We start from the raw sequence: 13884 nt of genomic DNA on the forward strand, positions 1-13884 counted from the left end.
GTGCAACATCTGTAGCCGTCTGAACATGGTGGTTACAAGGACTTGAAAAGTGCATGTATCCACAAATTGTTTAGATCTGGTAACCTTCAGGGGGTCGCTGAAGATGCAGAAAATCTTTAATGAGATTCACTGCAGTGCAACATATTATATATATATTATGTTGCTAATGCGAATACACCAACATGCAATGCAGCAGGCCAATGAAAGAAAAATGCAGGGTTCCCGCACATTTTTCATGCCATGATTCAACACAGACACTGCTTTTTCACTTGGATTGGACTCTTTCAAGCTGAAGAGATCAGTCGCTTGTCCTCCTTCAGAAGAGGAGGATCATGGCTCTTGCCTGGTGTTGTTGAACTTGTGATCTTGAGGATGTAGCGCTTAGTGATAAACCCTTCTCAAGTCTATGGATATTGTGTGTGCAAAGATCGCTGTGACAGCTCATTGACTCTATTGGTCCTGCATTGCTTGATTTGATAAATAGCCCCCTCGCTGCTGGCTGTGTTCCTGACTATTTCAAATTGCTAGTTGTGCAGCCTCTGTTGAATAAACCTAACCTGGATGCTTCACAACCCTGCAATTACAGGCTTTAGTCAAAGCTTCCATTTAGAAAGCTGTAGCTAAGCAGCTACTTACGGTATTAAAGCATAATGACATTTTTGAAAAATTTCCGTCATGCTCCAGGCAGCATCAATGCGCTAAAAATACTCTTCTTAGTGTCTGGAACGACCCAATTACAGATGCTGGGGACGTGCTGATTTTAATTTTGCCCTTTGACGTGTAGACCACATTCTTTCAGCTGACAGCCTGAGTCAATAGATGGGAATCACCGGATCTAAATTTAGCCGGCTCACATTTTACCTTAATAGATGATTTAAGGTATCAGAGGGTGGTAAGATATTATCGTCCTACCGGTTGTCCCTCAGAGATCTATTTTAGGACCCTTGCTTTTCACCCTGTACGTGCCAAATCTGAGGTTTTACACCGACAATGTTCAATGTCACATTATTTGGAAAATTTGCATATTGTACAGGAGTGCATAGCTGATGACAATAACTGGATGTCCAGCGATCTCTTTCAAGTCAACTCCTAAAAAAAACTTTTCATTTATCAAGGCCTTTCATCAAACCGGTTCAATCGACCCCTCAGGGATTTGTCTGTCACTCTGAGCAGGTGTCCACAAACAGGTGTGATATTTGACTCGGAGTTCTGTCTGTCAGATCACGTTAACAGCAGTCTTGTTTTTATCAACTCGTAAATATTGCCAAAGTGAGGTCATTTTTAGACCATGGAGATACCAAGAAGTGCACCCATGCATCTACTAATCACTTTGAGTCAAACATGTATGTTCCAAAGACTATGAAGAGTAATTTTCTATTTCTGAAGACCAAGAGATGAATGAATTTGACAAGAGGTTTCCTGTACTTTGACTCTCGAATGGAGAAATCTAAAAATGAAGCCCTCTTCACTGTTCAAGGCAGAAAAAATATCATAAGTATGTCGTAAAGCAGACTCCATTTTCTGCATCTGCTAAATCCTGTACTTTTCACTACTAATAAAACAATGACGTGCTCTTCTTAAATGCTGCAGAAGCAGTACTAAAACTACTAGTATTTGTATTTCTGATGGCAAGAAATAACAGAAAAGAGCAGTGCAGCTACGATGCAGGACACATGCAGTAAAATGAGGAGAAGCTGGAGTTGTATAAATATGCACAAAGGCTATACTGTATGTCGTTGGGGATAATTTATGTCCAGCCCCATGAATTGCTCGTTATCCCTCGTCTGTAGTGTCATGTGACTCCATCCTTTTTGACTCCGTTGAGGGTCAAGTTGAAGATGGTTGTGATGCGAGCAAGAGGGCAGCAAAAGGGGGGTAGAAAGTATGCAAGTGACCAATGCCCCCAATCTATGAATGAATAATAATATAATAGTATAAAAAAACAAGATATTAATGTGGCTGGACGTTTTTAGTGTGCTAAGGGGCCCATATGGATAAAAAGTGAAGTAAAGGGGAATATTAATATTGCAAAATGGATATTCAATTCAAAATTTGGAGTCGTTTTACCAAGAAAGTAAAACATCTCCCATAATCAGCTGACATTTTCTTTGAAAGTCTCCGTGATGCTTGTCTATTCAGTCTTTTCAGAATGGCAGCTGCTCAGCATGCAATTTGCGGATTCCTGCAGTTTCAACAACATTATGCAACTACAGTTGATGGCATTTTTCCTTTATCTAAAAAAAAAACCTTCTATTTTCTTTAAAATGACAGCTTTTTAAAAACACTTCCACAGTTTTAAAAAACAAACAGTTGGAATTCCCCTTTAATTTTTTTTTTACATAGTAACCAGGTCTTGTTCGCATTCGCCAGGCAGCAGGCAGCAGTTTTCTGAGACTAAGCCCTTGGTGGATTTGAGGAGGGAGGTAATAAGGAAGCTAAGTTAAATTTTTTTGTTCTCTTCCATGCTATTAGTCGATCATTCCCACAGGTTATTAAGCAAATGGCTGGGACGATGCTGTGTAGTACCGTAGGTACCTCCTGTATTTCCGAGTACACCTTCTGAAGAATTTCCCATTACCTTGACCCTTACTAGAGTGAAGGAGGGAAGGATGGATGTAGAAGAGGATGAATAGAGGGAGATAAAAGGTGGAAGGAGATTAAAAGGGAGAAGACAAATTCTCTGCTGTCAATATTGGTGCAGAGTAAACACACAGAGAAAAGGATGGGCACATCATTCAGAGAGGGGATGGGATGGAAACAGTGAAGCTGTGGTTTTGACTCATCTTGGAGAGGAAAAAAAAATGTTTACCAGCGTGTGCCTGATATTGTTTTCGACTTGTGTGTATGCATATGTGTCATGCAATGAAATGAGGTGCTAATGGAGCAAGAACTACCACTACTTCAATTTTTACACAAGCAGCAACCTCTGGGGCTGAAGTTAATGTCTGCCTAGATGTTGCAGTTCCTTGAGTGGCCACTGGAGGCTAACTACAAAAACTAGTCTAACGCCACAGACCCCATATGCCCACTTTTACAGTCAGGCACAAAAGGGGCCTGAGAAGTTATGCATAATTAATGGTGCGGTCTCGTGGTGTAGCAGGTGGGGGTGCTGTCACTGCTGTAACTAACTGCCAGCCTAAGCCAGAGCCCCCTTGCCCCTAAAACGGACCACCAGCTCTGACATTTCCTCAGGGCTTCAGGTTTCATCTGTGTGAATGCACCTCTTGAAACTGAAATCACGGTCCTGGCTTCTTGACGTAAAAAGAAGGTGGTCCAGGCAGGTTTCAGTCCTGTCTCCCCTACCTCAGAACCAACAGGTTCATTTAGAGGCAAATTACAGTACCATTCGCATGCAAAAGTGACACTCGCATGTGGGAAACTTCAAGAGGGCGGCTGCTTTGTTCCTCAATTAAGCCTCGTCTAGTCTGCTTGATTGGTGAGAATTCTTTAACTGAGAACAACTGAGAGCTAAACAGTTCTCAACAACACCAACATGTTTGGCATAAATGGGAATGATTTTCTGCGGGGAGAGTGAGAGAAGTTTGAACGGGGTCTTTAAACGAAGAGGGAAAGGGTTAATTACACTTTTTTAAAAAAACATCAGTTTGGATTTATGTTGTTACAGAGCTCCGCTGAAGCAGGAGATAAAAACGCACCGACACTCAGCATGATGTCCACTAGAGTAGTTTGGTGGTGTGCCTAATGTTTACTACTGTTGGTGTTTACAAGTCTGCCATAACAAAAAACACCAGCTGTTTACTATGGCACCTACCGCCGCCGACCAGCCGGCAGTCTGTAAAACCACTAATAACGGGGAGCATTGTTTCCTCACAGTGGAAGATAAGACACAAGGAAGAAATCAGGCCCTAAAAAAAGAGTGCGTAATTATGATTTCACAAGTGCAAATTGGTTGCAAAAAAGTGTCTAAGAAAGGAAAGTTTAATTAAATGCAGCCTTTAAACAGCAGGATTTTGGTGTACGAGCGCTGCTGTGGATGCAACAAGGCCTAATTAAATGCTTTTTCTGTTGAAAGATGAGAAGCGCGTTTGTTTGTGTGTTTGACTGAGGGTATAACCTTATTTTTAAGTGTGTGTGTGTGTGTGTGTCTGACTTAAGTTTAAATGCCTCTGTAAGCTGTTGGCTCACCATGAGGCCCTTGAATGTTGCCAAAGGAGCGCTACACTGTAAAAACTATACAAGCATAATTAAAGTCACAAGTCTCTCTCTTCTTCTACACTCTGAAATCCCCTATCTCTCCCCCACCACCCCTGCCGCCCCCGTTTCAACTGCGCTGTGTCTCTCTTAGACTTGTGTTTGATGAGTTATATAAATACCATCCCAATGGAAAAAGTGCGTCATGGTACAGACATGGTACAGACTCCTGTCTTTGAAGGGTGTGCACACGGATACGTACACACACGCTCGCAAAGAATGGAGACCATCACCCTTCCCCGCATGGGAGTCAAGTGCAGAGAGAAGAGGAAGACAAGTTCAGAGGCAGACCAATAAATGGTGGGAAAATGAGATATATGAGTAGGGAAAGTATATGTAAAGGAGAGGAAGCAGATTTTACACTCACAAGAGATCATTGTTTTATTTGATCTGTGATTCCATTTAAAAAAAAGTCATCCATCCCCCCCAAACATCAGCTGGCTCTGGTAGCCAAGACAGAGGAGGCGACATAGGCAACAAGTGAACTCCTCCACAGTAACTCATCCGACATGTGAATTAATGCGTTGACATTACTCTCGGTGAGTTCACCCTGAGAGGAGGGAAACCCTTGGCTCCAGAAAGTCAGGTCCCTCATAGTCTGTGTCAGTTGCCGTGGTAACAGGCTCGGTGAACATAACCTTCTCATGAGCAGGTTTTCTTCTATAGAGCCAGGCTGTCTTTCTGTCTCTCGTCTGAGCCAGAAACCTGATTTCACTTCCTCATTCATTAAGTCTGGATCAAAAGTGTCGGAATCAAAATCCGGGTTGACAGTTTATCACTTTTATATGCACATCAGTCTGTTATTTGACTGTTTTTGTTTTTGCCTTCACATTCAATTATCATTTAGCATCAAATCCCCCCAGCTCAGAATAAAACCTCTCCATGTGCTTAAGAGGGGAAGTTATTTTTATAACACCTTGACTGTGACAGCTGTCAGACTAGGAAAGTTCTACGGAAATGTTGCTTCCATGTGGTGTATCGTCAGCTAAACTATCAGATTATATTCTCATATTTCTGAGTGCGCAAGACTGCGGCTGCAAAATTAGTTGTTTGTTTTTTTTTCATTTAAAATAGAGCGCACGGCCATAGTTTGCTTGAACAGCGATGACAGTTAGCTACTTCAGTAAATTTAGTTTAGATTTACTGAAGTAGCCAAAATAAATTCACTGCTTGAAGCCGAGACATTAAAGATCTACGGTACATTCGCCTCAATGCCCTCTCAACATTTGTCTCCAATCATCCAACAGAGGCCGACTTTGTAAGAGAGGATGAGGAAGATGACTTCTGGACAAACTAAAACTGATCTATTTGGAACCAGAATACACTGAGGAACTACAGTTTTTGTGAGCTAAGGGGGTAAGATGGAGGTACGCTACAAAGACCAATCTACTCCCACTCACTGTGCTAAGCTACGAGCTGTTAGTGGGTCTTTGCGGGTATCTATGGTTGCTTTTATCTGAATTCTCTTGAAACCAATACACAAAAATCAGATTTTTTCTTTAACCCACAGAAGAGAAACCTGACCAGTGACCTGGGACTTAAATACCTTAAAAGTTAACCTTTTTATTTCATCAGAACACAGCAAGCAGGTTTATTATCTAGCTACAACATCAGGCTTGCATGTTTTGTTTCACAGTACTGCAATACTGTACATTTTTTCTCCTTCCATTCGGAACATCTTACAAGGCCATTCTAGTGAAGCACGACTAGCGCTAATAACGGCCGCAGAAGCCCCAAACGGTACGATAATGAGTGTTTACAACATCAGTCAATAAACCTCGAAACTAACAAACCAGCCGATCAATGCGTGCCAGCCGTTCAACTGCAATCTTTGATAGATTCACTTATCATTTCGGCTCACAGCCCTCCACCAACCTGCTACCTAGTAGGCAAATAAATAGTTGAGAGAATTTAAATAAACCGTGAACCAAACAAGCGTCAACAAACAGCATTTACCTCGTCATAACAAAAGAAAGCATGTTCGTGTTGCAACACATGTTGAGTGTGTGTCTGTTTTGATGAGTTGAATGTGAATCATACAAACCTGTAAGTAGTCTCGCCCTGCTCTTTCCTTCAAAGGTTAGTGCGATGAAAAGGAGACAAAGGGAAAGAAATCAGTATTCCAGCAGATTAAAATAGCATTATAACAGAAGTCTGTACTAATGGATACAGGATGCATCGAAGGCAGCGGAGACGCATGCAAGCCACGGCCGTGCACGAGAAGGCTCTAGATGTTAGCTGAAAGACATGCGGAAAGTTAATGATCTAAATGTGGCGTGTTGTGTGTGTGTGAAAGTCGTGATGGAAAACTAAATACTTCAACAAATATCCTCCAAATATTTAGAGAGCATTTGCTAGCAAACCGCTAAATCAACAAACTGACTTCCAATGTAAAATGTATCTCACAAATATTTGATTTGATCAAAGTGTCCAAAGCCGCTGAGGAGCTCAATGCTTGATCATTTTTTTGTTGAATTTTGCAGCATTTAGTGTATCAACATTGGACATTTTAACACGTACACATGTTCAGTTTCAATGTCCATAGGCGTGAAATGATGCAGAGGTGCGGCGTGTTTGTTTCTACTTACTGGACCTTTGCCCAATCAATTAGAAGTTGCTTAGGCAAAGTCAAAATTTTACACTAAAACAAAAAGTACTGCATGGGGAAACTGATTTCGTTTGACTTTCTTTGGTGGAATCCAACTTTTTGGGGAGCTAAAAAAAAATTACCATGTGAAGATGGAACTGATGTGATGAATTCAGTTTCAATACGACTAAACACTGATTAGCCGACTGAATTGCTTCAATACCATCAGGTGTCAAAAGATGTCGCATCATTTAATACCAAAAGGAGCAAATCTCTAAGTTCTAGTTTACTTTTTCTACAATGTAAAACTGCTTTGAGTGGAAAAATGTGCTGGATCATAAAAATCAAAGAACAGAAACAAAAACTATGATTTGGAAAATTAGCTTTCCCACGCTATGAGAATTTTTCAGGTATGTGAATGTTCCACTGCAGTGGATTTTAAACAAGTAGCATTCAAGAACCAGTATCAAAGTCAAGATATCGGTTCTGGTATTAATCATTTTTGAATGATATCCAGCCTTTGGCTAAAGGTGTTCGATTGATTTATTTTGCAACTATTGTTAATCTTTAATTTGCCTGTGCCAATCTAATTACCTTCCATCCCTCCACCATCACTAATAAAGCCAACATGGTTGACATTATGTGTCTTCCAGGTGTGAGAAACCAGGGTGTTACGTGATGCATGCTAAGCTAAACATCCTTCAGTGTAAAGGATGGTTACAGATACAAGTCACAGTGCAACACAATGGTGAAGTACATGATCGAAAATGAGAGGAGTGGAAGCTACATGGATGGAGCCGAGCAAACAGCGCTGATGGGGAAACAGGAGAAGGGCTGAACAGCAGCGGCCATGTTGTAAGTCTGTAAGTTGTTACCTACTTGGCGGGGCTGCAGGTATGCAATGCCTTCAAATGAGGCGTCCAGGTAGCAATGGAAACCGAGTTCTCATCAGCAGCATAACTACGCCAGACACACTACACGTGCAGAGTCGACAGGATGAATCAAATCATGGTAAATGAAACAATTAACAGGGGTGGGAGGGAAACAGAGGGTGAGGGAGGGGGGAGTTGAAGTTGTGAGGAGAGGAAGTGAGAAAAGGAAAATGAGGAGGGGGAAAAAAGAAATAGCCGATTAGCTTTTTGGGTAGTGTTGATGCATTGAGGGGAGGGGGGGTTGACGGAGGGTGGTGTGGGGAGGAGAGGGGGTGATGGTGGTGCTGGTGGAGGTGGTGCAGGTGGGGATACATGCCTGAGGGGGGGGAGGGCGCTTTGGTAGTGGTACCAGGTGGCTCTGAGGTAGGGACGAGCACCGTCAGTGGAGTACAGACGCCAAGCCGCCTGGGTGGTGGAGGTAACAGAGATGGACAGGACACACACACACACACACACACGCACACACACACACACACACACACACACACACGTTGACATGTATACACACATACAACCACACAGACGTGGCACAAAAAGGCAATGGCACAGGCACGGTGAGTGAAGAGGGAGTGTGATACATGTGATCATGTGACATTCCCAGGCCTTTCATGTTTGTAACCAGCTGGCAGCCAAACTGGAGCTCCTCATCAGATGAGGATGACTAGCAGACACATTTTTTTGCGTGCTTTATTTGTTGCACCAAAAAAGGAAAAAAAGACAAGAGCACGAGAGAAAGAATCAACCATGTTGATGTTTGTTCAGAGTTTCCAAGTGTTTTCAAATGTGTTCACTCTCACAATGTGTTCAGATCAAACGTTCAGATCATTTACACAGAAATGGTTTTGTTTGTTTGGGTTTTTTTACATTCCCTCCCCAATGTATTTATCTCCATCATTGTTCTTCTTAAAGAACCCATGTTGACTATGACAGCTCAGATATATACAGTAAACAAATCCACAAGGATGAGAACTCCAGAACTTGGTGACTAACGGGTGACAGTCCAGTCATGACGATGGACACTAGGCCCCGCGATCACGTTACTTCGTCAGTGTAACAACTCAAATGTACTCCGTTCTTGAAAAACCAACTCATGTACTCACTCATGACTGAACTCCTGTGATGGCCCCTGGTATGGTTACAACATTTTGGACACAACTGGAAGGCTTTTACACGAATAAACACACAAGCAGGGTTGGATATCAACAGCAGCCAGACGCTAGTCAGTTTGGTCTGGAAGCTTCTCTAGAGAGCCCTCCTCTTCCTCCAAATACAGTTAGAGGCTGATTTAGTGAACAAGAAGGTGAAATTTAGACGAAACCAGCTACTGAGGCTTGTGGTAATATCCGTCCCTGCACACTGACGACACACAATAGTGGTTTGAAGCGTGGAGTTGTGTGTGATGGGGGTGTGGGGTGTGTGAAGTGACAGACAGATAGATGGACAGTAAAGACATCTTCTTATGAAATACATAAAAGCTGCTTCCAAGTCCCCCTTTACCTGTTGAGGAAAACGTTATGAGCTTGGAAGATAACACACAGTCATCAAGTGGCACAGAAAACAATATCAACACTCACAGGATTCGTTCTCACACACACACACACACACACACACACACACACACACACACACACACACACACACACACACACACACGTCATCACGGTATTTATACACCCTGACGAAATGATGGAGTCATAACAAGATTTATTAGCGTGCCTAATCTTTGTCATTGAGAACGTGGCCTGGATTATGATTGATAGGAGACGTGAGCTGCCTCTGGCTTTATTCCCGGACTTCACTGATGGAACAATCCATGCGCGGGTGGCGAAGACGTGCCAGGTGAGGTGACTGGAGAGGTGTATGTGGCGGCCGCCGCCGTCTCCGGAGTACTGGGCCACGTTCATCGATGTGATAGAAACTAAAATTCTACACGCACAAGATTAGAAGATATTAAAAACTATTTCCACTCTCTAATGACGTTTTAGGTTGGATTTTTACAAGTAATGATGCTAACTTTATCTCTGGTGGAGGAATGTGATGGTGATGAAATATTCAGCAGACTCATTTGAGTCGGTTGATACCATTTCAAATTAAAAAGGTGCGCATGGAATATTTATGGCGTAATATAAGTGCAAGTACACATAACATCGCCGGTTTGGTTTATGATAGGTGGGTAATTCATGTTTGATAACGTGTGAAATTGAATATCAGGTGCGCCATCTGCGTCAGTGTCTCCAAAGTGTTTATACACATGGATCAGATTTTATTTACAGGTGCAAACATTCGAACGTCACGTTTGTTTTTGTGTGGAAAGCGGGATAGGGCTCAGTGCAATGTGCAAAAAATGTTAAAGTGGAAGACCTGAACCGGGGTGGGCTCATTCAGTGGCTTCTTGCCTCAAGGCTAGACTAGGTCACCGAAGCTCACCGCAGCCAGACGTTGATCGATCGGCCCGGCGTGTTCGGGGTCTGAGAAGCACATATTGTGCAACCTGTAATCACTCCTCCATTATGCTGAATTTTCTATTGGTCTACTTTAAATGGATGCTGCAATAAATGACTTCAACAATAGCTTTTGGCATATTGAGGGCAGACACGTTTCATCGTAATTCTGCAGTCGTTTACAGGGGAGGAAGGTCCAGTCAGCCTGTTGTGATGAATTTAATCTTAATTCAGACTCAGACTTTGACTTAACAGTGGATTTCTCATTACAAATTTTGGGAGATTGATCTGGTTAAATACAATCTCAACTGATTGACAACCCAATTTACAACAATGACTTTTTTTTCCGGAAACTGTCTTTTACTTTAAGGTACCACCGTGTGCGATTTAGGCGGGATCTGCTGGCAGGGATTAAATGAGATATTCCCGATTTTGTCATAAATGTGTCATCACTGTACTCTAAGGATCACTGCATCAGCGAGGCTACGGTGGCGCAGAATGAACAAAGAAAAACACTGCAGATAAATGCGCTTAGGGGTGTCAAGCACAGCTGCAATATGTCTAAAATATTTAAGTGTGTTTGAAGGATTTAAAAATATCCCTGCATATATAGCTACACAGTATATTCAGCAGCATGGCTGACATTTCCCCTGCAAACCCTCCAAGGAAGCAGGGGGATTCAGTTAGCTGCATTATGCAACTTCAGCGCTAGATTCTCCTAAATCCTACACACTGGCGCTTTCAGAATGAAAAAAATGAAGTTGTGCAGCGGGCAGATTTGAAGGTAATCCAAGGTATGCATACATGGCAAAACAGGGGCACGAGGTTGAGACAGTCAACAAGCTGGCTCGTACATGAAACACAGATACGTGAAAACGCCACAGAAAAGGAAAGGTTTTCTCTCGTCTCTGTGGTCGTCTGCTGTTGCTGCAAATATACATATATCTATATATCACTGTATAAATATTCACACACACAGACACACACACACACACACACACACACAGAAATGTGTCTTTTGTCAGCACGTACCTGGATGAGGCTGGCAGCTGGGTTCCTCCTCTTTTCAAAGTGCTTCTGCCGATGCTGCTCCTGCACCTTCAGGGCAAAACCTGACCCGAGGATACCCTGCAGTCAAAAACAGACCCCGGGAGGTTTAGGGAAAACAACCCTGAAGACAATCCTGCCTGGCATAAGCATCAAGGATGGACTGCGGTAAAGAATAGCACTGGTATGCAAGTGTATCTTACAGCTGGCAGGGCAAAGAACGAGATCCCCAGAAGTGCGAACCCAGCTGACAACAGCCGTCCTGTCCAGGTCTGCGGGGTCTTGTCACCGTAGCCGATGGTTGTTAGGGTGATCTGAGGAGTCAAATCAAACCGCTCAGTCTGAAATCTGACTCATTTACTCTGATTCTAAACTGTGAGTTTGGACACCTTTGAGTCAGCATTAATTTGCGTCATCACGGACAGATGTAACATCTCCCACAACTGTGATTAATTAACTGTAATTGTGAACAGAAGAGAGGCCTCCTGGATGCCTCTCTTTTGTCAAGTTACGCCTTATAAGTTGTGCTCTTCACCCAGTGATATGACAGCCTCCGTACGTCTTTGCTGTCGATCAGGGAGGAAGACGCTCCGAGTCCACAGAACGTGCGAACACCGAGTGTCATCCTCACACGACACCAGGCCAATTTCACCTCGCAGCAGCGGAAAATTGAATATATTGATCTGCCTGTTTCTCACTGGTGTGTTTGCTCTCAAAGCGTGATGGGTTTCAGATGTGGGGGGAAACAGTGCAGTGAAACCAGCCAAGTGTGACTTTAAAGGCCATTCCTGTCGGTTTTTGTAGCGCAGGCGTCATTAAGGTCGCTCAGACACTGCAAACGAAAATACATCACACTTGTTAGATTAAAAACAGCATCACTGGGAAGCAGTTTGCACTACATTGGGCGGGGAAGTTTTCTCTGCACTTATTATAATGTGCCAGAAGAAGTCGGGATTCTTTGACTGCTAATAGTGTGTATGGTTCACGCAATTTGAATACACAAATAAAAAGGCATAAATCAAACCACACACGAAGAGGAAATTATTCCGGGTACAGGCTGTTGGACAAGTTAAATGTTTGATGCAGCAAATTTCTGGCTGTTTTCATGATGAATTATAGTTGAACAAAAATGAGTAACTCATCAGATAACACATGTGATTTTGAGGCAGGAGGGGAATTTCAATCATTTTCAGCGAGACATCAGGATATTTTCAAGTGTTTCTAGCAGGATGACAAGGACTTTTTTTTTTTTTTGCTGCCTTTTTGGAGAGTAAAAGAGTTGTGAGAAAACATAAAAATGTTTCATAAGAACAGGTTGAGAGTCACAATCCTCCCTTGCAAACTTTGACTGACCGCACGTGCACTCACCGTCCCCCACCACAGCGCGTCGGCATAGGTGGCAAAGTCCTTGTTGTATTTGTTCTCCACCAGGTAGACCAGGAAGGAGGAAAAGATGAGGACCAGGAAGCCAATGTACCAGGCTGTCACCAGCTCCTACAAGACACACACACCATCATTTTAAACACCTTTATGCAAAGATTATGTTTATGTCACTGACAAACACACAGTTAAAATAGCCATGACTTACTTTAACATATTTCTTCAGCACAGAACTATGAAACCACACACACACACACACACAAACACACACACACACACACACACACACACACACACACACACATATAGACGACACTGTTTTCCATAAAACAAACTGCACAGAGAGGATATAAGCCAGCTTGTATAGAGCACATAAGGCAAGAGCATATGATGCGCCTGTGGCGACGCTGAAATAAAACTAGCAGCAGAGGATGTATTGCATCTAAAATTAGAAATACAGCATGGCGGTTGTATGTCTCTGCGCAACGTGTACGACAGCGGCCTCGACCTTCGGCCGACCGACGCGTCCCGGCTGATGTTTTTGCCCTATTTGAAGATGTTTCCTCGAGGTTTTCTGAGACATTCTCCTCATGCGAGATGACAGTGACCTTTGACTACCAGAATCTTTTCAGCTTATCCTTAAATCCCAGTGGCCAATTTGGAGAACTTCCCACACGGCGTTCCAGTGATATCGTTTTGACGAGGAAAAAAAAAATCTTTTTTTTTTACAGACTTCATGCAACAACAATAACGGCTTTTATATGTGATGTCTTCATCTCCTAACTCCAACTTTTCATCTCAAAATTCTAAATATATCATTGGAACATTTTTACCATAAACACTGTGTTTTGTTTTTGTTTTGTTTTTCATACACTTGTATTAGCTTCCATAACCATCAGTGAATACAGCGACTGAGGTGCTTGGCTGACAGCGGTCCCTGAGGGGTGCTGACTCACTGCGGTACCAAATAACAACCACTCTGGATATGGGGACAACATAATTTTGAGGAGGAGGAGGAGGCGAGAGAGTTCTGATGATCATACCTTACTGTGTGCATAAACTACAGATCCCAGCAGCTTCCAAGTGCCTCCCCTGCGGTCCATACGCACCATGCGCAGGATCTGAAGGAATCGAAGGCTCCGCAGCGCGGAAGTGGCAAAGATGTTTCCCTGGCTCCCAGCTGAAACCACTGCAACTGAGGCGATGAGTACGATAATATCTGGGGAGTAAGAGAGTGGAATAGAAAAGTGACAGGTCTCACAAAACAGGAATTATGGTTGACTCA

The 13884-nt window shown here is 42.9% G+C and overlaps 1 protein-coding gene across 1 annotated transcript in view; it reads right to left on the reverse strand.

The window, feature by feature from the left end:
* Positions 1-13884, reverse strand: part of kcnq5a (potassium voltage-gated channel, KQT-like subfamily, member 5a) — a 99380-nt gene that overhangs the window by 12881 nt on the left and 72615 nt on the right. The window contains exons 5-10 of the mRNA XM_086179889.1: positions 13643-13818; positions 12588-12713; positions 11423-11533; positions 11205-11300; positions 7679-7773; positions 6257-6283 (exon numbers count right to left, since the gene is read on the reverse strand). Coding sequence (XP_086036015.1) covers positions 6257-6283; positions 7679-7773; positions 11205-11300; positions 11423-11533; positions 12588-12713; positions 13643-13818 — 631 coding nt within the window. The remainder of the gene's footprint in view (positions 1-6256; positions 6284-7678; positions 7774-11204; positions 11301-11422; positions 11534-12587; positions 12714-13642; positions 13819-13884) is intronic.

The sequence above is a fragment of the Aulostomus chinensis genome, chromosome 16 (assembly GCF_037954235.1).
Source record: "Aulostomus chinensis isolate RoL2024-O1b breed Wild chromosome 16, RoL_Achi_v1.0, whole genome shotgun sequence".
NCBI classification, from domain to species: domain Eukaryota; kingdom Metazoa; phylum Chordata; class Actinopteri; order Syngnathiformes; family Aulostomidae; genus Aulostomus; species Aulostomus chinensis.